Genomic DNA, 24,220 nt, shown 5'->3' with positions numbered 1-24,220 from the left:
CGAAAAGCTTTTGTGTGAGACTTCCACATATGGTGAGATTTCTTTGTAACTCCAGTGCAAAACTAAAGAGACAGGCTTCAAACACCAAACATGTCTCAGAGCACATTCAATTTTTTTTTTTTACTTTCCTTTTAATTATGAGTGCATGTGTGTATTAGCAGTAGTGTATACACATGCTGTCTGAATGTGATGTGTATTAGAGAGTAGTGTATCCGTTTGTGTGTGCAATCAAAGCGAGGAGTATGCGGCGAGAGAACTCCAGTTTGGGGATCATGATCGGACGGAGGGACTGGGACAAAAAACTAAATGGAAAGACGGAGGGATGACATGGGCGGGAGGAGGAAGAAAAGCAAAAGCCGACCTGCTTCCTCATCCTCCTCATCCTCGTCCTCGTGGTCCGAACTGGATGAGGAGTGGTCACCTGGCAACCCTGTGGAGGAACTAGCAGCTCTATTGCCCCCATATCCACCAATCAGCAGCCCTGAAATACAGCACAGCCAATCATCAGAGACACAGGGAGAGAAAGGAGGGGAGAGAAGAGGAGGGGAATGAAAGAGAGAAGAGAGAACGAGAAAGAGAGAATGTAAGCGAGAGCATAGAGCGAGCACAGCAAAACAGGTAGAGACAACCAGATGAGATGCAGGAGGACAAAAAGAGAAGAAGCAGGAGAAAACTAAGATATAGAGAAAAAGAAAGCAAGACACAGAAAGACAATGTGAGGTAGGAGGGAGAGAGGTAGAAGACGTGCAGAGGAAGAATGTGAGGAAAAAAGAAAAAGGAAAAAAACTGACAAAAATAGAGTAAGGGAGAAAGAAAGAGTGGGGCACTGAGAGAAGAACACTGGTGAGGGACACATGAGTGAGAGAGTAAGAACAAAAGAAAAATAGAAAGAGTGAGACCAACAGAGGTAAAAGATGCACAGAAGAGAAGGTGAGGAAAAAATAAAAAAAAAAGCACATGATCAAAGAGAAAGAGCAGCTGTGAAATAAACTGAAGAAGAGAAAGAGTAAAACAGAGAGAGAACAGAGACGAAAACAGGGGAAGGAACACAGATAAAGAGAGGAGAATGAGAAAGAGAGAGAGGGGGGAAAAGATCAGAGACAAAAGACTGTAAGTGTGTGACAAACTAAGAAGAACACAGCAAAAAAAAAAAAGAGCAATACAAAGAGGAAGAAAGAAAGATTTAGAGAAAATAGAGATGGGGGTGGAACACTGATTGAAGATTGAGATGTGATGTCATAACACACACACACACACCCACACACACCCCAGTGGTTCTCAATCCCACTCCTGGAGGTTTTTTAATGTTGTCTTCTCTGAGAATTATGTGAATTCAAATGTTTTACTGGAAAAACAGAAGACTCTTGGTGTATTTTTGATTAATATGTTGTACTAGTGTTGAATGCGGAGGTAGTTTTAGTTCAGTTTGCCCTACAAAAACATTTATAGACTTGCCGAAAAGATGGATAAATGATGCTCGTTTTGAGTGTATATCTCAGTCTGTACAGGATTTCGCTGAGTTTTTTTTTTGTGATTGTTGGGGCCACAAATGCGTGATCTTACTGCGTCTTTTAAAAGAGTTGCGATTAAACTTGGAGTTTTGTGTGCTTATTTCCCCCCGGGAAAACTACTTGAATTTGTGAGTGAAACTGCCGTTGCACGGCCTTTCACGGTGATGTTTGTTGGCAAATGAGAAGTTTTAGATGTACTCATGTTCACTCGTGTGAATCGAAGGGGGTTTTGGCTGAATGCGCGCTGTGATGACGTCACATGACGCAACTTGGAAAAAAATCGCAAGCTCCTCCGAATGTTGGGGAGTTTGCTTGATTTTGTATTAAGTTTTGCAATCGCAAACAAAATAAATTCATGAAATCCTGGAGGGACTGGTATATTGTGAATACTGTAATATTTTATATGTACACTGTGTATGAATCAGCCTATCCCTTTATGACAAAATTCAAGGTCAGTCCAGGAGAGGGTCTTGAGAACCATGGCTCTAAATAAATAAAAATAAACCAAAAATAATAGTACAGTAGAACAAATATGGGACCCTCCACAATAGAACTATGGCTTGGTCTAAACCAGAGGAGGATGAGGAAGGCAGGGACGAGGAAGGCGGGGACGAGAAGTGAGACATGAGGATGTATCTCAGGCGGGTGTCTGAAGAACAGGCCTGAGGCGAAGGGAGCTAGCGAATGCACGACTCTGAACCACTGAGGACCTTCGCTCACAGGTTTTTCTTAATAAATGTGACTCGGAGACGGACAAAGAGATGATGAGTGATGGCTTCTGGACAAGCACATACAGATGGCTGCACCGGGCAACAGCGAACACACAAGACGCAAGAACTTCAAAATGGAAATAAGAAACAGAAGCATCTACAAGTGAAGCAAACTTCAGTGCTGCACTGTTTATAAGCAATAACTAGACAAAAGTTGACCAGAGAGAATGCTCAAGAAAGGCAGGTGAGTAATTAGATTCATGTAATGAAGTGTTTGAGAGAGAAAACGATTTTCAAAATGTATTCATATTCAAGAGAAAAGCTAATGACTGTAGTTAAAGCTCTGTGGCTGCACTGAAGGGCCGTATGTTCACTGGATTGAATCACTCTTTAATTATACTCAGAGACAGTTAATAGTGCATGCTCATGTTTCTATTCACAAAATAACAATAAGTATGTGCCTGTATTATAAATATATTATAAAACACTCAGCTTCCAAAGATGTTAATATCCATTCAGAAATTCAGAAATCACTGGAACAGATAGTTATGGTGAGATTAACATTTCCTGATTTTAAACAAAATACAAACAAAAAACCCCAGATTTCTCTCGCTCACAAGTGTGGAGGATGTGTTAGTGCCCATCACAACCAGCAAAAATGTGATATTCCCAATTGATTATCCTTCCCAAATCATTTAGTCGTAGCCTGAACTGTGCAGCACTGAAGCCCTTGATGACAACGAAGAGGCAGAAGGGAAGACGACGATGAAGGTCTTTCCTTACCTGACTGGCGTCCTGGGGAAGACTGGGTGGATGTGGATGGGGTGCCCGAAGGTAGGCGATGTCCGTCGACACCCTCTGTGCCATAATGAGGGCCCACAGGAGGTGGAGCAGATTGATAGTGGGGCTGCTGACCTAGGAAGAAACACAGTGGTCAATTTTAGCACTGTTGGTGAAGAGCTATATGAAAGCACAAGTGTGATCCAGTAAAGAGTTTTTTTTTGGTGTCATGACACCAAGACAGTTTCTCGGGACAAGTTCAAAACGCTATGTGCGTCACAAACATAACGCAGGGCATATCTCAATTAACACCATCCCTACAGTGAAATATGGTGGCATCAGCATCATGCTCTGGGGATGCTTTTCATTCTTAGATCCTGGGCTTCTCGCCAAAATTGAAGGGAGAATGGATGGAGCAAAATACAGGGGGATATTACAAGTTAAGCTGTGCCAGTCTGTTTATAAAAAAAATAAAAAAATAAAAATTTAAAAGGGAAAACCTTTACCTTTAACAGGACAATGGTCCCAAATACAAGGCCAAAGCAATGAAGGGACGGTTAAAAACAAAGGTGAATGTTCAACAGTGGCCAAGTCAAAGTCCAGATCTGAATCCCACTGAGAATCTGAGAACCTAACAACATCCGACCAACCTTAAAAACCTGAAGCAAATCTGCCAGGAAGAATGGGTGAAAATCACTCCCAAACAGTGTGCAAAGCTGGTAGAAACCTACCTCAACAGACTTAAAGCAGTTACTGCAGCAGCATGTGCTTTTACCAAGTACTACTCTGAATGGGTTGAGTACTTATGCAAGCAGCATTTTTCAGTTTTTATGTTTTTTTTAAAGATGCTGACAAATGAATTTTGACTTTACTGTACTTTAAGAACACATTGGTTTGCAATAAAAAAAAATTCTAGCTGAAACAATCTGTGTAAGTGTCATTTGTAATCCAGGGGAATCTAATCCCTTTTAAAGGGGTTGAATACTTTTGTAAGGCACTGTATAAACTGATTTTTAAAAAGTATGATGAGTTATTCTTTACATAAATGATTGTTAGCATTGGCAAATTGCTGTGGTATAAAAGTAATAAAACATTTAAGGATGTGCTGTGCTGAGAAAATTTAGGGTGGTAACATAACTCTTACTTCACACACACTATTCCTTACACATTGCCACCCCTGCTAACAATTAAACAATCTTTGAAGTCTTCTGTTCTTGAATCTCACCTACCTGCTTTCGACTGACCATTAATGGCAGCTGAATGTTGAAGGGGTGGGGCACCATAGCCCGGCTGAACTGGTGGTGTGGGCGTGGCCCCGTTGCCCTGAGAATGCTGCTGCTGTGGTTGCAAAGCACTCTGGATAGGCAGCGCTCCTGCGACAGCCTGGGATGACCGCAGAGTTCCGTACTGGCTGCTCCCAGGGGCTGATGGATAGGACACAATGGGGTAAAGTGGAGGCCCAAGGTTAATGCCGCTTGATGCTGGCGGAGGATTCTGCTGCCCCTGGGCTGCGGTGGTGTAATTCTGTCTATAGTAATTCGTAGATATGGCGTAATGCTGCTGGCTTGAATGCGGCGGGTACTGGGGGGCTACTGAGGCAGTGGGGTTGGAAGTGACAGGGTTCTGGGCTGGCGGAGCAGAGTAAAAAGCAGATCCTGTGCCTGGGGGTACCCCAGCCTGAGGGTGGCTGTTGGGGTAGTAGTTGGTGCTCGTTGGTGGAGCCTTTCCAGGAGGGGCATTCTGAGGCGGCATGGTGGGGTAACCATGCTGAGGAACGCCAGTATAGTAATTCGAGGCAGGATACATGGCTGGGTGAGTCTGACCTGGTCCTGTGGAATGAAGAATAATAAAAGACAAACAGGAAATTAAAAATTAAGCACCCTTACAAACATGTTATTTACGTTAGAATGTATGTTAGAACAAATTTGAAAGGGGTCATGATGCAGGGTCAGGCATTGTACAACATCCCAGAACAGCTAATGGTAAAGAGACTCTCTCAAAAGCACAAGCACGAGTCTGACACTTGGGTAAGCAGGGTATACAGCACAGAACCACTGAGCTACCACTGATTTTTATAATCAAATCTACTGAGTTGCCAGTTTATCAGCCAGTCATAGAGGTCATGTTTTAGATCGAGAATTACTGACTATAACCCATCTGCTGATTTGTTTAATTCATCCGCACCTTTACACCTAGCTCACAATCGGGAAGGGACCACCATAGGACCACCAATAAGCAAATATTATTTGGTTGGTGAACCCTTTCCAGAACCTTCTAGACTTTAACGGATTTATTTAGAAAATAAAAACACAAAATATGATTTGCAATAAAGAGACTGCACTAGTGCACAAAATATGGTGCTTTCACATTTTGCAGCCACAGAGCATTACTGATCCACCGCCATGCTAAACTGTGGACAGAGAGAAGAAAGAACATTCTTCTTCCTCCAGACATACTGCTGATCCATCGTGCTGAAAAGTTCCAGTTTTGTTTCATCACGCCACAGAACAGTATCCCAAAACTTCTGTGGCTTATTTATATGATTGTGAGATGATTTTTCTTGTGCTTTTGGGTCAGTAATGGTGTACGACTTGTACGAGTTCTGCATTTAGTCCTGAACGCCTTACTGTGCTCGCTGAAACCTCAGTGCCTGTCACCACAACGTCTTGCTGCAGGTCTTGTGCAGTCACTCGAGAATTTTTCACAAGCTGCCTTCTTAGAAATCTGGTTGAAGCCATTGATAGCTTGCTTTTTCTGCCCCATCCAGGTGTTTCATATATTTTCTGCCCCTAGTCAGTTCAGGTATTTCATGTGTTCCAACTCAAGCCCACCTGGTGCAATTAATGAAGCCCTTCATTAGTTGCATCAGGTGTGCTTGAGACAACACCTGTTTTGCATATTTGTGATGATGTGCGGGATTCTATTCAGGGGGTTGAATAATTTTGAGACTGGAGAAATCATTATAAGTTGCATTTTCAGTTGAATTTGGGGAAACCACTTACCAAATTTGGAGAAGCATTCGTTGTGTTGAACTATTTCTATTACTTTTGTTTGATTTGTTTGTGGCAAACAGTTGAAAGTCTGTAAATTTTGACTGCAACATATGAACACAGGACACAAAGTGTCACAAATATAGCAAGAGGGAGTTATAGATAGTTGGTTAGTTTCCCTACTCACGCTCTCTAACCCTCTCGCTCACATACAAAAACCTGGCTTGATATGACCAGATGCTCACTCCCTCATCGTTTCATAAGTACATTGTAGCTGTTTATTAAACACTGCATCACAGCACGTAAATCACTGCAATCAGTGCAACCTGCAACAATTGTACATCTTTCAGACAAAATGAAGATTTTGAAGGGGGAAATCCAACCTTCCTTTCAACATCTTTTAGAACTAAAGGGCAAAAATTATGTGGCCTCTTGGTCGATCACACCAATATGTGCTTTTTGAACATCCCATTCCAGACTTAAAGGCCTTTCACACGGAGCGAAATTAAGCGATGCGAATATACAACGTGATGACACCCTTGAGCTATTCACACCGGGCACGATCATTCGTGGCACAACAATGCGAGATTTTTTTCCCCCGACCAAAATGTCAATTATGTATGTCAATTTTTCCCCCCAGTCACGCCGCCTAATTAGATCTGAGCTTTAGATCACATGCCTGAAGCTGCGGCTGTTGCACAAAAGGGCGAGATAAGTGACACTTTTGCACAGAAGACTGTTTTGAAAGCCAGTGTAATCATGAAGAAACATATTCAGGAAGAGAGAAGAGAATGGATATTGAGTTCTTGTTATCACTGGTATCTCACAATAGAGAACTTTTTGATAAAAAGCCACTTTTCCACTGCATGGTACAGCTCGGCTCGTTTTACTTTTCTGAGTTTGCTTTTCCACTGCAGTTTAGTACCACCTCAACGTGGGTGCCATCTTCCACTCGCTTTTACACAGGAATAATGTTGTATTATCAAAGCCCCGTATACATACACGGACAGGCCGTATTCCAAATGCCTTTCCCGTTCACTGAACATGGACCCTATTAAGGATGTAAAATTGTGGCGTTCTAGGCCTTACGTAGTGCTCGATATGACTAAGTTATATTCAGCCACTACAGGAGTGACTTCGATAAATGCCTGTTTGGAAATTGGTAACAAGCGAGAAGTAAAAATCTAAGACAGAAACCTTTGTTGTAATTTTATCTGTAATGAGGTAAACGATGCATAATTTTCAATGAATAGAATATTACCATACGCAAAGTATGTATTAAAATGACATTTATTCAGGCACAATACAGAACAACTCGTTGAGGAGAAGTCCCTACTCCCTCAGTGTGTGGCTCACATTTAGTATCGGCTCGGCTCGCTCAGAACCTCGACCGAGGTGGTACTAAAAACGTACCAGGTTCAATCCACAGTGGAAAACCTCCAAAAAGCGAGCAGAGTCAAGTTTAGTTAAGTCAAGCCATACCGTGCAGTGGAGAAGTGCCAAAAGTCACAGCAAAATCCATTTTCAAACCCATTTTTTTTCTGTGCTTCTTAACAGTTTGTGTGCCTTGTGGTGCTACGCGCCAAGTGATTCTTCTTCTCAGTGGTCAAAGATGATATGTCCAGGTCGGTGTTCAAATTCATCCCAAAGGGTTTCAGAGGGGTTGAGGTCAGGGCTCTGTGCAGAACACTCAAGTTCTTCCAGTCCAACCTTGGCAAACCATGTCTTCAAGGAGCACACAGCAGTACTGTCATGATGGAGCAGGTTTGGACCTCCTAGTTCCAGTACAGGGGAATTATTAAATGCAAGCTGCAATAATTGAGGGAAACATGAATTTTGCTCTATACCAGAAAATCCTAAAGGAGAATGTCCGGTCTTCAGTCTGTAAGTTGAAACTCAAGTGCAACAACTAAATGCCTCAAAAAAACAAAACAAGCTAAAAAAAACTGTGCGTTTCAAACTTTGTGGCAACAATTTTGGGAAGGCCCACATGGGTCCACAAACTTTTGTCCATACAGTCCAAACCATAACCAATGCAAACTACCTACGAACTACATGGTACTGTATTAGTATGTACCAGCAGTTTGTACACAGGGGGCAGGACAAATGTATTCTAAAGAGCATTTGATTGGACGCAAACTGGATGAGTACAGGATGAATAATACATTTTCTGTTCACCTTTCCCCCAGGACATGATAAAGGGGAGGTTGACTAAACTAAATTTCCACAAAGCACATTTTGGCTTATTAGTGTATACGGAATAAAACAACAATTTTGATTTCATGTAGAACCTGAAACGTGGAAGGTCTCAAGTGGCAATCTGACCTGATAACACACCTGTTCCTCAATCAGCTTCAGAGCCTTTTAATAAATTCAACAGGCCCAAAGGTCACTATGTGGCATTAGACTGAATATACATGGTTGGAAAATAAAAGTGCGACTGGTTTAAAAGGTTTCAGAAAATAATAATAATAACTGTAAGAAGGGACGAGCTCGCGCTAACCGCTAACTAATCCAGGTGAAAGTAAATCCTACGAATCTGGCGTAGCCAAAGACATCGTGAGAACATGAGCTAGCTTGAGTATAGATCTAGAATATTTAGTGCTATAGAATTTCGAAAAAATGTACTAAACTCGTCGTTAGAAAGTGACACATGACATTTAAACACATGGCAAACCGAAAGTAGTGGAGATTAGTTCTACTTTAGTATGAACAGTAAATAGCGTGGTGTATTCCGGCCGAATTCGGGATTAGCTAGCAAGCTAGTGCGTTAGCAAAGAAAACTGACACGACTAGCATTATTAGAAATCCGTTAGAACGTTATTAAATTAGATCAATACAACATACAGTACGGAATACATACATGATTGAATAGTGTCAGGAATTCACATTCGGGCTAGTTAGATAACCGAAGTAGCCAAAAGCTCCGCGTCAACAGCTTAGCTCCAATGCTAAAACGGCTAACAAGAAACGAAAGCGGTGAGCCGTCAATCCTGTCTTGGTTTTCTACTCGTAAGTAATACGTTAGTGTATTTCCTTGTCATGAGTTAATTAGATGATACAAAAGAAAAGCGCAAAACCGCCTAAACAGAAAATGCCTGTTAGCGTAGCATGGCAGTGTTCGCTAGCTAATCCCGTACCGTTGAGATAAGCGGGTGTAGTACCAGGACCTCCGCCGTTCTGCGTTGCGCTGTAATTAGAGTTCAGATTGGGGTAACCTGGAGCCGACATCTTACTTCACGCTTTAATTAACCTTTTATATGATCCAAATGTCGCTTTCAATGAGGTGCCAAACAAACAAAACCCCGATGTCAGCAGTTTTGCGATGCCATCGACCTGCTTTAACTGAAGATGTGTCACTGATTAGCGCTGATCTGCCTTTAGGATCAAACACTGAAATCGGAGTCTCTGCTACGTGTCCATTTCAAAATAAAAGCCACGATGGAATGTTGACGTGCAGCGACATCCACGTTTCCGGGTTTACGCCCCTTTTCGTCAGAATCGTTTTGCGTCGCCGGGCACGTCAGAAGGAGGGGGAGCGGGAAGAGCACGCGCACGTGCTCGCCTTATGACGCATTTACGTAAATGGCGTCGGGTTGAGTGTATTTACAAGCAAATTCCCCTCACTGAAGATGGCACTGTATCTTAAAACGGAATAAAACTTGATTAATGTGTTCCCTGTTTGTTCTGAATAATGATGGAAGTGTGTGGAATTAATTTTGATACGCTTTCAGTTGGTGTTATGCGGCCATAATTGGTTTTCATGTGTTTTTCAATGTAGAATGATGATATAGAGTCACATATACATTACAGCACAGCGAAATTCTTTTCTTCACATACCAGGAAGGTGGGGTCAGAAGGGTCAGCCATGATACAGCACCTTTGGAGCAGAGAAGGTTAAGGGCCTTGCTCAAGGGCAGCGCTGGGCCTTGAACCCCCGACCTTCCAATCGTAAACCAGTGCTTTAACTGTCAAGCCACCACTGCCGCGATAAAATAGAATAAAATTTGGCTCCACACCCTTACCCGAGGATTGAACCAAGGTTGCCAGCATTATTGAAACCTCCACATTACCACTGTGCTATTTTACCACACACTTGTTAATCATGTTAATTTAACTACTAAAGTTACAATACCTGTCAGTAGCAACATCCCCACAAGATTTCATAATCTAATTCATTCCAAAGGTGTTTAAAGTAAATTTAGCATAAGCAATGAAATCATGTTTTGATGAGAAACATAATATTTATGTAAACCATGTGTAAATATTTTTTTTCTTAAAACTAATTGACTACATATTCCATTTTTAGTGTATTGACAGTTGCTCCATCACCAGCTTCTGGTTTTGTTTTGTTTTTTGTTTTTTAATCTCTGTTTTTAAGTTAATACATTTTAAGACGTCACAATCCTGAGGAATCGGAAACCTGAAGACTTTCTTGTGGTGGAACATTTACAAACTGTTACAAATTGCTGGCACTGGAGACTCCTTCCATAAATGTTACGTAAACATGGCCTTACAGAAAACCATGTCAATGAGTATATAGGAGCATCCACCCTGAGAATGAGTTGTTACTATAAAAATGATAACATATTAGAACGAGTGCATTAATATAAACCTTGCAGCCAGAACTACTGCCAGAGCTGCGGCTGTTGATATTTAAAAAATAAAATAAATCAATCTTCAGAATTCAACAGTGCTGCGATATATGTAAGGAACAAAACACTTTGGAGCAACTCTATCAGAGAGTAGTGGAAACTAAATCACAAAACTGCGAATGAGCAAGCAAACTGCAGAGCACATTTCACAGTAGTGTTCTGAAAACTAAAGAGATCATGACCAAAGTGAAGGAAAGTATGGCACTGGATTATCACAACCAACCAAAACCAAAACCACCTCTCTTGTTGAGGATGTGGGATTATGACCTGGAACTGCACTATACACCGATCAGCCATAATATTAAAACCATTGACAGGTGACGTGACTGACCTTGATTATCTCGTTACAGTGATGTCTGTCAAGGGGTGGGGTATATTAGGCTGCACGTGAACAGTCAGTTCTCGAAATCAATTTGTTGGAAGCAGGAAAAATGGACAAGTGTAAGGTTCTGAGCAACTTGTTCTCTACTTACATGCATTGCTTTATTGTATATTGGCTAAATGTATGAACTTGTATGTCTTACTTTTCATAGTAAGGTCATTGTAATCGTCCTAACTTTTTGTTACATTTGTTATTTTGGGTTGGGGTTGAAGAAGCTGAGTGAGCTAATTGTATATTTGTATTTGTTTTGTGTTAGTTTTGTTTTGTCTATGTACTTGTATTTTTTTGGATTTGTGTCTTTTGGTCCCCATTGAAAATGAGATGCTGCATCTCAAGAGGCTATCCAACAATAAATTGACACTGACACGGGCCACATTGTGATGGCTAGACAACTAGGTCAAAGTATCTCCAAAACGGCAGGTCGTCCGGGGTGTTCCCTGTATGCAGTGGCTAGTACCTACCAAAAGTGGTCCAAGGAAGGACAACTGGTGAACTGGTGACTGGTCATGAGCACCCAAGGCTCATTGATGCATGTTGGCTGAGCAAAGGCTAGCTCGTCCGGTTCAATCCCACAGAAGAGTTAATGGCTATGACAGAAAGGTGTCCGAACACACAGTGCCTTACAGCTTGCTGTGTATGGCACTGCGTAGCTGCAGACCAGTCAGAGTGTCCATGCTGACCCCCTGTCTACCACTGAAAGTGCCTACAGTGGGCATGTGAGCATCAGAACTGGACCATGGAGCAATGGAAGAAGGTGGCCTGGTCTGATGAATCACATGTTTTGTTTTAGATCACGTGGACAGCCAGGTGCGTGTGCGTCGCTTACCTAGAGTGATTTTAATGTTATGATTGACTGGTGTATGCTTCCACTTGTGTATAATTTTCAGATGTTGCCATACCTGAGCTATTTTTCAATTTATACCCACATAGACCACCTGAGAAACAATACCATCTCACTGAGCTTTACAAGCGATTATATGGAGTTCTGCCATTACTCCTGTCTTTGTTAAGGTTAATAGCTCAGTGAATTGACTGCCATGAATCAATTGCACAGCCATGTGCTTGTGGTACTTTGTTTGCCCAGTTGTTCAATTAAAAAATACTCCTGTTTTATCTTGATGCTTTTTTTGGTCTGTGAAAAAATATACCTGCTGCTATTTTGTCTGAAAATGAGCTTGCTATTTTTTCTGAAAATAATATTTGAAAAATATTTAAGGCATGCAGCTTGGTCATGGAAGATTAGCATGTGTTCTTTCCAGCTATAAAATAATTTAACCCATGTGCACTGTTTTTGCCTTAGAAGTGTTGCAGTACCCCTGGTATCATCCTTACATAATGCTAATTGGTCCATCTCTACTTTTTATCTGTTTACAGTTACAGTTAATGTAGCAGAACATCTGTGAACAAGTTAATTCCTGTTCTTACTTGCTTTATAGTAGATTTAATCATCCTCTTTTCCCTTTCTTGAAGACAAAAAAAATGCAGCATGTCATGTTACTAAGAAGCTACAAACTACAAAGCCTTAAAAGATTCCTTCCAGTTTAAGAAAACCATTGAGTATGGAAAAAGCACATACTACTTGTTCTAAGTTTGTGTAAAGCTGAATATGTATGTACTGTATGCATGGCTTCTTTGGATTTACACTACACGCTACTCACTATGCTAGAGCTATGAAGGTGACCTTGCTTCATAATGAAGTCAAATGCAAAGTGTGTATGTGTGCGTGTCCTCTGAGAACTTTTATTATGAAGTGTTGCCCTTTCATTCCTACAGTCATAAATTTGCTGATCTGCCTTCTATACTTCCACATTGCACTAGGTGATGTTTGTATACTACACCTTTAATCCACCGGCTCATCTTTGAGTTCTGAGAAAGTCTCAAATAATGAATCACATCAAAATCTCTTTCTTTCTGTCTCTTGTTTTGTCACACTCTCTCTCTCACTCCCTCTTAGGGAGTCACTTTCTATCTCTCTAATTAGTCTCTCTGTCAATCTCTTTTGGTGAGTATATCTATCTATCCATCTGTCTATCTATGCCTCTCTCTCTCTCTCGCACACTCACTCACTCTCTCTCATTCTCTCTGTCAATCTTTCTATCTCTCTCTCTGTCAGTCAGTCTCTATTTCACAAGGTGTCTTTCACTGTTCTATCTATCTATGTCTATCTGTCTGTCTCTTTCTCTCTCTCTCTCTCAGTGCATGTGCATGCTCTCTCTCTCCTGCTCTCGCTCTGTCAGTCTTTCTCTCTTTTTGTTTCTGTCAGTCTCTGTCTGATGGTCTATCTCTGTTAGTCTTTTTATCTCTCTCTGTCAGTCAGTCTGTATTTCACAATCTGTCTCTCTTTCTCTATCTATCTATTTACCTACCTTGCTACTGTGTGTCGGTCTCTCTGTGTGAGAGACCAATATATAGAGAGCCAGAGTGATGGAGAGACCTTATAGTCAGCTTCTCCATATCTCTCTCAGTCTCTCTTTATTGGTCTCTCTCCCCATCAGCGTCTCTCTCTGTTGGTATGTCTATCTGTTTCTCTGTCATTCTTTCTCTCTCTCTTTCTCTCTATCTTTCTCTTTTTGTCATTTATGTCTCTATAATTTGTACTTTGTGGAGTCCTGTATAGCATACTACTGCATTGTGTTTCACCATGGTCCTGAAGAAATGACATTTTGTTCCAATATGTACAGTAATGTCAGTGATTCCCTCTTGGCTTGCTTGTATTTCATGCCTTCTGTAACCATCCCAGCTCACATCCTCCCTCTGAACTCTTGGTCTGAAGGAATTACTGTAATTTTTCAACATGTTCTTTTTTGCAAAAGACTTTGCAATGAGCAAAGCTAGGTGTGACTCGATCAGGTTAAAGTCTGTAGTACTTGACACGTCCAACGTCCAACTTGAACGTCCAAGTCAGACGTTTTGGGTCACTCACTAGATAAGAGTAATTTTTTTTCCCTTCTAAACTACTGAGCACGTCTGGAAAATGAAAATCCTACACATGTTTAAACACTTTAGAAACTTGCAGCGGTGGCTATTACACCATATACCAGATACCACCAGAATGCTTCGGTATCCAACTTCACCACGTTGTAACTGAGCCGCCTTCCCTGCTTTTTAAGGCCACTTCCCCTCTCTGAAGCAGTGCGTCTTGCTTTCAACAGCTTCACATTTCCTGAATGCCAGTGTTTAACTCCTGTATGGCTGCTGATCAGTCTAAACCCAGCGGCCTGAATGTACTTGGGTGAAGTTTCCCATTGGCTGGGAAGCATGAGGTGTTTGTTAATGTCACAGGGTAAAGTCTGAAAAGCTTGACATACAACATGTTGAACGTTAAAGTTCAAAGTCTTGATTGACTCACCATGGAGATGAGAACATAGCTTTTTTCTTCTTTTTTTTTGAGAAAATGCTGTACATCAGTAACACAAGTGATTTATTCTAAAATGGGTGAAGCGTACTCTTTGTAGTTTTGATTTCTTTGTAAATACTTATTAAATAAATTTACTCTCATTAATTTAATGCAGTATCAATAGACATACTGTATGTTTTTGCCCGAGAATGATTAATTCTATGTTATTTTTCACAGGTTGAACGGAAACAAAGTTGTACACTTAAGGAATTTGTATGGAAATGCTAATCTATCCATTATGCATGCAGCAAATCAGGCATTACCTTCGGCACACAAAGGAACCCAACACAGCTCTATTCTTTAAATTAACCTTAGTTTATCCATCATTAATTTTTCAGTTGTTTCATCACACTGTGACATCTCTACAGCTTGAAGTACAGGTTTATGTCCATAATGCAAAAATGTCTCATTTATAACATTACATCATCAGAGAATCTAGCAAAACAAATTTTTTTTTTTTTTTTTTTTTTTTTTTTTTTTTAAAAAGGGAGGATGTTTCCTATAAAGGTTGCAGCATTTCTTGAAAACATGCCATTGAATTCTCCTTTCTGATTGGTCAAAACAAACTGGATTCATTTTTTTGACAACAGGAGCTATGACAATAGTTCCAGCTGTAGAACAAATTGCAGGTAAATATTAATGCACTCATTTCTAATGTTATTGTTTCTATAGTAACAGCTCATTCACAATGACTTGTTTGGTGGATATGGTGGTGCTATGTAATCTAAGCCTAAAAATTAAACAGATTTAAAATATAATAACTGATATGGAGATGATTATTTAACATTCACGGATGGAGTGTTGTTATAACGTGACAATCCTGGGGTTTTTGTTTCATTTCTGAAAGTGAAACCCTTGTTGTAAAGCTCTACATAAAGCCTTTTGGGTGCTAGATGGAACTTTTTACCTTGGATACTACTGTGGTTTTTTTTTTTTTTTTTTTTTTTTTTTTTTTTTTTCAGGCACCTAGGCACTCTGCAAGTCAATACAAGTTCAAATGTTATGTCCATAACCTTGGAATCACACAAATACAAGATACAACTTGTTGTTATTAACCTGCATGCACGGTATGGTTGCCTATTAATGAATTGATTTTGAAATTTCCTTTACTACAGCTTTTTTTGGAGCTTCACTGATCCAGAACAGAATTGAACTGAGTTATGCATATACTACTAAAGTCTGACTTGCTCTGTATCAGATGGGATTTTTTTTTCATTGTACTTTTCAGTATTTGGTCCAAAATGGCTATTGTTTGGTTCAATTTTGCACACTTGGACCAAACAGTGTTGGGATGAAAAACATTACATTAAAGATGCAATTGGTTGGAATAAAATATTTGTGCCACTTGTGAATATTGGTGAGAAGTTATCCATATATTATTTTTGCAATCATTTTACATTTACATTTATAGCATTTGGCAGACGCCCTTATCCAGGACGACTTACATTTATCTAATTTATACAACTGAGCAGTTTGGCAGTGCTGGGTTTTGAACTCGCAACCTTCCAATCAGTAGACCAATGTGTTAACCACTGGATAAAAAGACAGTGGCGCAAAGTGACACCAAAAAAACTTATTATGGCTGTTCTCCTTACTTAAAAAAAATGGCTTAAATGGGTACCAAAAGATAATAAAACAAGAATGTAGCATGAAACAATGATGATTACATTTTCAGTACTGCAAAACCTGAGTAAAAATGGTGGAAGCTAGAAATGTGTCAGGGAAAGACTACTACATTAACTAAGTGCAACATTAGAGAACTATAAGAGATTGTAACATTAAATATAATGAGTTTCCTTTTCAGCCTCGTGCCCCAAGTTCTCTGGGATAGGCCCCAGGCTGCCCGTCGACCCTGTGTAGGATACAGTTTGTCTTGGCAGCCACTTTCATTCTCTCATAATGTGGATCCAAGGTCAAATCCAGGGCATCAAAAATGCATATGATTGCTGTTAAACCATTTAATTAAACCAACTGTGCTTGAATCAAAGCACATGATGTTCATATCAAAGGTGTGTGTGTGTGTGTATTTAGAGAGATGGGTGTTTAAGCAGTTACTATAGCTGAACAACTGTACATTTATGGAGGTAGAGAATACAGCACTGTATTTAATCAGCCAGTAGGGGTTGCAGGTTCACTGGAGAAAAGCTGCTATATTACAGTGCAGTATATGATGTTGCTGATGAATTTTAGCTTTAAAATGGGATGATGGGGGGGGTAGCTAAATAAGATGTATTATACACTCATCAGCTATATAGCCCCTGTAGTCCCTACTCATTCATGCAATTATCCAAACATCTCAAATAGGCACTTGTCAACCATGGTGAGCAGAAAAGCATCTCAGAATGCACAACACGCAGAAGCTTGAGGCAGATGGGCTGCAACAGCCGAAGATAACATCGAGTTGCACTGCCGTCACCCAAGAACAGGAATCTGGGCACTGGTTCAGCGAAACTGGACAGTTGAAGATTGGAAAAAGAGCAGGTGATGTTATTCCAACTGTCAAGTGGCTGATGAGTGTTTATACATACACACAACATTTATTACATCTGGTAAAGTTTCTTGTTATAGCTGTTGTGATAGCTGGTTTAAAAGAAATGTGACTAATTACACACACTGTTTAAAAATGTCTTGTAATTTTAAATTAAATTACTTTCCACTGGTTGCAGCAAAATTACAGTATGCATTTTAGAGTAACATGATTGTAATTAAAATATAACATTTACAGCACCGTATGGCACAGCTAGCTGTACAATTACAATAGCTACTAATTTGACTTTAATTTCCCTGCAACTCAATTGGCAGTCACAAATGTCAGTTTTCAGCATTACTGTAAAATCTCATTCATTACACTACTAATCAAATGGCTTCTTCAAGTTTATTAAGTCATTTCATGTTGTGTGAGTTTTACAATGTTTTACAATGACTCTCTGAACACTACAATGAAACTATTTGATTTTCTAGGATTTTATTGAAAACCATTTATACCAGGCATTAAAAATTATCTATATTTCATTTTGATTCAGAAACAGAAACAAATTAAAAAAAAAACAAAAACATGTATTTATTTATTTATTTTACACCTTCTAAGGCAGGGGTTCCCAAACTTTTCCAGTGCAAGGCCCCCCAAATGGCATTAACATTTGACTGAGGCCCCCCTTTTGCAAGATGTCTTTAAAACACATTAAAAATACAGACTTCTGAATATATCCCCCCTTTTTTTTTTATTAATAATTACATCTTACATCTTTACATTACATTACATTACATTAGGAATTGATTGTGTGTGTGTGTGTGTGTGTGTGTGTGTGTGTGGTTGTCTGAGAGTGAGAAAGAGAAAACATACTAGTGGGAGGGATGGGCACACCGAATTGTTGAGGCCCCCCGGGTGCCCCCTGGCGGCCCCCATTGGGGCTACTAGAGAACTAGTACTAGAGAACCCAGAGAACTAGAGAACCCAGAGGAAACCCACACAGACACGAGTAGAACATGCACAGAACCTCCACTTAAGACAGTAACCCAAGCTCTGGATTGAACTGGAAACTCGCTGCCCCTCTTCTCATCAAATTCATAATCTGGTCTGTTCAGATTTAGGTTTTTATTCAGATTAAACAATCATTCAGATTATCAGGCACGTAAATGTAGTTAAGTGATGTCCTATAAGCTTCTTTAGTAAAGATGGATCGCTAATGTTACAAGTTTTATGGGAAAGGTTTCCTTCATCTTGCTTTCCATCCAGGGTTTTGGCTGTAGCTTTGGGTGTGAAATTTGACTGTACCTACAGTCATGTCTTTCATCCAGCAGTTTTCTAAATCCAGCAGGATTTGCACAGTATCCATAAATCCATCATCCACCAAATGTATGCCACTTCTCTTTATGAGAGCTTCGAAAAGCCCAAAAGCAAAGAAGGAGGTTTCGCAATGATATGGTTTCCCTCCCCATGAGTAAGTATTTCCACTCTATCCTCCTTGGACGTTTGCATTACTTTATGTTTAGTCTCTTTTATTTGCCTCTAACAAATACAACCACCAAGTCAAATAAGTCTTCAGTTTCAACATCTACCCATATGACTGATGCAAAGTTAAATAAATGCATAGACTTTTCAGAAGAAATTATTTTATTATTTTAAAAAAAGTGAGAGTATAAATGAGCATTTTATATGCAACTACAAATGTCTGTTTTACTAAATCTTTATCTATAAAGCCTTACAGAAGCTCCAGTCTTCCTTGATGTTCCAGCACCATTAGTAGAATTAATCTCTTTAAAAAAAAAAGACTATAATTTAAAATGCCTTTTAAACTTATGTAACATGTTGACTAGGTCTCAGCAGGGTTGCTAAGTGTTCAGTTGCTAACACTGGGGTACATTAGGTTATTTCAGTTCTCCACTCTTTTCTGCTGCTTTTTTTGCTTAACAGTCCATGTTGATTTGTCCTTCATGTCCTGACCCAGTCTCCACAGGTATATTGCCCTTGAGCTTCTTTCACTGTCAGATTACAGTGCATCAATTCCCAGTGAATGGAGTCTCTTAGAACGGTGATGAAAGAGTACTTCCACAGACTTTGTAATTTGTCCATAACCTCCAGAGACCATCCACTGCTGTGTTTCCATTAACTTATACTTATGGTTGTAACTAGTAGCATGATATGATGATTATGGAAAGCTGTGAAGGGGTGGACAAATCATAAATTCGTTTGCTAGCCCACTGTGCAAGTTAAAACTTCAGTGTGTTGCCCAGTCCCACAGTTTGGTGATCTAGAAACCAAACTGAAAAGAATAAAAAGTGGTAGCTAATGCAATGTAATGATGTATATAGTTTGCTAGTTAAGTGCATTAATAGACACTAATGGAAATGAATGTTTTTAACGTAGCACATTGCGATTGGGACCTTGACAAGGAGTTTGCAAGTCGCTGACTGACATTTCAGCTATGAGCTATGGTGTTCTGTTCTCGCATCACTCATAAAAAAGTATTATTTGAGTGTGGCTCATGTCTTTCTTTTCTCTCTTGAGATAATTGCAGATGATATTGGCAAACCTGCTGGTGAATAAAAATTAAATAGCCTGGACAAAATATCTGCTTGTCCCAGACATCTAAGCTACTGATCTGTCCACCCCTGTTGTGCCTGTGTGAAAGATATCTTGAAGTGAAGATGCAAGGTCTAAGTCAGAGGTGTTCAATCTTATCCGTAAAGGGCCGTTGTGGCTGCAGCCTTTCATTCCAACCAAATAGGAGGCAGACTTGTTAGGTGATTGGAAACCAAGATGAACTGATTTTGCAATGGATTTTGAAGTGGAATTGGGTGTGGCCCCTTTGTGGATAAGACTGAAGACCCCTGGTCTAAGCTATCCTCTTGAGAACCCAAACTAAGATGTCTGTCTTTTCAATATTCTCCCTACTTATATTAACTAGCTTCTGATAACTATAGATACTAATGTCTTCAAAGTCAAGGACATAGTTTGGTAAAACAACAATATCCTTTTATGAGGACTGTAGAGTCTCACATGGTTAATGTCCTTATTTGCAGTCTGACTTTCCTTTGGTAGGGCTTCAAACTTGTCCCTGTCCCATCCCAGTGTTTTGTCCATGGTGTATGAAGTCTGTCTTGTTCGGTTCTTGGTAGTGATTTTGTCTGTATTGTCCTCAAGCTTTCCCCACTGTCCTTTTAAGCATACCTCATGCATGGTTTGCAAGTGTTGTTTAAAAGCATATGTTTGTTAATGCTTCTAAGAACCTTCCCCAGTGTCTACTCACGCAAATCATCTAAATAAGTACCTTAAATTTCAGTCACAGTGTTTCATTTGTGGTGTAGGATGGATTTCGTAGTCCCTCACCATCCATACTCGCATTCTTCCTACCCCTCCTCCATCTCCACAGCAACACCACAGCCAACACCAAGGCTAGCACCAAAAGGCTGATGCCCCCAGCGATGACCCATGACATCTGGGGGGCCTGATTGGACTTATGAGGCTCAAAGAGAGCACAAGATATTTCTGATTCAGCGCTGAATCCGACATTATTCCCTGCCACCACACAAACTCGTGACCCAACCTTTACTCCCTGCACCAACCCAGTACGGGAAGAATTGCTGAAAATGTGTGGCTCGTGGCTGCCTTCTATGATTATTTTGTAGTAGGAGACGGTGGATTGTGGTGCACACCAATGGATCTCTACCAGTCCAGATGCTCCCTGTTTCAACTCTTTGATCTCTGGAGCTGTAGGCAGCTCATCCGGACCAGTAATTCCAGGACAGTAGCACTTAGTTTGTGCAGCAACCACGGAACAGGGAACCTTGGGAACCACACAAGGGTCATATTCACACCTCCGAGGGATAAACTGAGTGGTAGTGGCCCCAGCCTGTTCAGGGACTTTTGAAATGGGGGTTTCTTCTTCATCGTAGTCGTCAAGTACACTGATGTAGCGGATGCGGGTTTTTGTGACGGGAGGTTTAGATGATACCGGGTTCAAAGAAACGGCTAACAGGAAGTCCACCAACAAGGCCAGCAGGAGGAGGGTAAAGTTGTGCATCTTGATTCTGTGAAAAAAATATGAATGCAGAAGTTAGCAACAGTCACTTTCCTCAAATTTTGTCTTCTTAGAAACGTGCCTTCTGTTGATTTCCTAGTACTGGTCCAACACACAGGTCTACTACTCCTGCTAATTAGCTTAAGAGAAGGGAAGTCTCAAAATATATTGCACTCATGCTCATGCAGGACTTGTGATCAGATCTCAGGAATCAGTCAACATTGTAGAAGTTGTAAAACCTGGAGCGTCATGCCTGTTCCATTTTGTTAGCAAACCTCAGCAAAGCAAAATTATATACTAAGGTTAATGATGTCATATTTCACCATATTTGTACAATATATGTATATACATTATATTTCAGGTTAACACAAGTCTCAATTCACAGGCCATGAAATTATTAATAAACTGTATGAAATTTGCAATTGCTGCAAACAAAAGTTTCCATTGTTTATGTTGAATCCTAATGGATAACTACCAGTTAGATCATTTTAACTCAACTCTTGCTGTACTGAAGTCTGGCTAATTAACAACACCCCCCCTAGGTAGTTAGTGTCTTTGCATATTATGCAGGGAATCACAGTGCATCAGAACACAACGAGAATGCGTACAGTCTCAGAAATTCATCCATTCATTCAGCTTCAGTAACCGTTTTATGCTTGTCAGAATTGTGGCAGTTCTGCAGCCAATCCTACTAACACTGGGAGCAAGGGTACATCTTCTGTACCTTTTAGTATCTTTCATCTGGAAACATGAATATAGTGTACCTTTAAAATGAATTAAAGGTACCTCTTAATAAAAGAGACATACAAAAGGTACAAAAGATGTACCCCTGTTGTTACCACCCCAGCAACAATGAAAAGTACAGTTTAGTACCTTCATTTCTGAGAATGTACCAGGCATGGTGTCGTGTTGTGTCATGTCATGTTGCCGAGAAACCGCAAAGTGCTCTGCCCTGAAAACTGGGTACAGCGTGCTAACCCTGGAGACTCATTCAAATAATGCTAAACAAACATCTCCTGACAGAATATCTATCATAAATTCTAGAAAATTAACACCTTATGACCAATCAGAGTTAAGAATTCAACATTGATGTATAAATAATGCAAGTAAACATTCCATAAAAATGAAAATCACATAGAAACAAGGGAGTGATTGGATGTTGGCTGTTAGCTTTTTTTTTCTTACTCTTGTTTCCACTTGTCCTTGTTTCTTCTAATGATTAAATCTTTTCTTTTTTTGTACATTTCAAGTGCTTTATCTACTGTTGGCAAACCTCAACAAAAGTAGCATAATGTTTTAGCCATACCTACCCCTACCCCTGGATAATAATTTATCGTCTGCTGTTGTCTGTATATTTGGGGAAACGTGTCTCTGCTCCCATACATGGGCTTACATAACCCCCACACACATACACACACACACACACATACACACACACACACACACACAGAGAAAACACCCGGGTCTATTCTTACTCCAGACACTTCATCCCAGAGGTCTGTTTCCATGGGAACCTGGCTACACCACATGGGTATGAGACTGCTAGTTTTTTTGGGGGGTGTGAGTTTGAATATTCATTAGTTTTGGGTCCCTTCATCTCCAACTTTCAACTTTCTGAAGCTCTGATATTTATTTCCCAGCAATCCCCCCATGTGCCAGAGCACATTTTTAAAAGGAAATAGTCTCACTAATTCTCATATTGTTAATCTTGTATTTCTCATATTACACATACACATCATTTCATTGTTTGCTCACCAGTTTCACTTTATTTGGTTCAAAGAAGGAGCCTGGTTCAGACCAGGATTATCAAATGTTTCCAGAATATTCTGAAGTTTATTTGGAAGAACTGTAGGTCTTTTACATTTTACTCTCATCCTGTTCAATCTTGTTTAGGTGTCATTTTAGATAAACTGGTAGAACCTGAAAAGTATACCTGATCATCTCTTGTGGTAACTCAATGTTGGACTGTTCTACCATTATCTTTAGAAATTATGTAATTATACTCTTTTCTGGGAGCACTACATGTCAGTACTTCTAGAACAACTCACGGTGTGGACTTTGAGAGTTTGGAACTTGGTTACATGTGCGCAGAAGTGTCACTAAGAGACATCTAACAGATCTAGTTCCCCAGTAGCAAGGCGATGGTGTAATTTGTAAATAACATCACTTGTAGCATTACTCACCCAATAAGTAGAGATTAAAATACTGTGGGGCGTGCTGTCATAGGAAAATTATCACTGGCTGGATGATGTGTTGCAACCAACACAAATTGGAGTTCCAATGTATTAAAGAACATGTCCATAAAACTTTAGGTGGTATGTGCATCCTAAACTATGAGAACTAGGATAGGAACGATATGGAATCCCCGTTATGCTACCTGTCCAACCAAAAATGATACATCCTCAAAGACTGACATTTTCAAAGTGGGACACAGTAAATGCTACTAAACATTACAGAAGCACCACAGGGTTTGATTACAGGGTCTTTCCATTTCAGATTTTCAGTTATCGTCATACCTGTAAGTCAGTGGCTCTCCAATGGACTCCAATGGCTTTACATAACGGAATATATTTAATATTTTGTTTTTAGAAATATTAGCCTGTTTAACTGGTTACTTGAAATGGATAATTAATTAATTAATTAATTCAACTCGTATTGAGTAACTGTATAAATAATATCGTCTTAAGGATAATTGGAATAATAAAAAAAAGGGCATTATGAGTGGAAAGTTCAGGAATAAAAAGCTCCACTAAATAGAAATGAAGATGTTTGTACCTCTAGAAAATGAAGTTCTTCTACTCTCTTTGTGTTCGGCTCCCTCTATTCCCCAAAATGTCTTGCACTCCTTTGCTGTTGATTTCTCTCTGAAGAGAACTTGTTTCACGACATCCTCTTTTGTTCCCACCAAGAAGTTTCCCCTCCCTCTCAACACCCCCGTCTTCCTCCTCCTCATCCATGACTCTTTCTCCCTGCCTGCTCCCTTTTTTGGCGTTGGTAGCCGGGCCAAATGCTTTGAGCACTGCTGAATGAATTTCCTTCAGTGAGAGAGACATGTTCGAACACATCAGAAACCATGTGTGTGTGAGTTGTTACAGAAGTCAGCCAGAAAACACACAATTACTCATTCTGTCTTTTATGTTTTTTAGACTATGTGTGTGTGTGTGTGTGTGTGTGTGTGTGTGTGTGTGTGTTTAGGAGTGTTTCAACTGACCACTATTAGTGGCATTCCTTTGGTTCACGTCCATGTATAAAGTCTGTACACACAGGTACACCT

At 40.0% G+C, this 24,220-nt stretch overlaps 2 protein-coding genes across 5 annotated transcripts in view; both read right to left on the bottom strand.

Annotated features, from left to right (window-relative positions):
- The window catches only part of sec24b (SEC24 homolog B, COPII coat complex component), a 29,319-nt gene extending 19,859 nt beyond the window's left edge, over positions 1-9,460 (bottom strand). The window contains exons 1-4 of one of the 4 annotated variants that reach the window (XM_053650093.1): positions 9,132-9,460; positions 4,231-4,830; positions 3,005-3,136; positions 362-481 (exon numbers count right to left, since the gene is read on the bottom strand). In XM_053650093.1, coding sequence (XP_053506068.1) covers positions 362-481; positions 3,005-3,136; positions 4,231-4,830; positions 9,132-9,222 — 943 coding nt within the window. In that variant the 5' untranslated portion in view covers positions 9,223-9,460. The other 3 variants (XM_053650102.1, XM_053650107.1, XM_053650116.1) reach the window with 3 other exon arrangements.
- A 10,341-nt stretch (positions 9,461-19,801) lies between these two features.
- Positions 19,802-23,909, bottom strand: si:ch1073-303k11.2 (leucine-rich repeat neuronal protein 4). Its single transcript, XM_053650230.1, has 2 exons — positions 23,722-23,909; positions 19,802-20,956 (listed from the first exon to the last, which is right to left on the bottom strand). Exon 2 carries the CDS (start codon positions 20,947-20,949, stop codon positions 20,209-20,211), a length of 741 nt encoding a protein of 246 aa, XP_053506205.1. The 5' UTR covers positions 20,950-20,956; positions 23,722-23,909; the 3' UTR covers positions 19,802-20,208.
- Between the last annotated feature and the right edge of the window lie 311 nt (positions 23,910-24,220).

The sequence above is a fragment of the Ictalurus furcatus genome, chromosome 2 (assembly GCF_023375685.1).
Source record: "Ictalurus furcatus strain D&B chromosome 2, Billie_1.0, whole genome shotgun sequence".
In the NCBI taxonomy this organism is placed as follows: Eukaryota; Metazoa; Chordata; class Actinopteri; order Siluriformes; family Ictaluridae; genus Ictalurus; species Ictalurus furcatus.
Note: the sequence above shows the minus strand (reverse complement) of the source record. Positions and strands in the feature narration are given on the sequence as shown.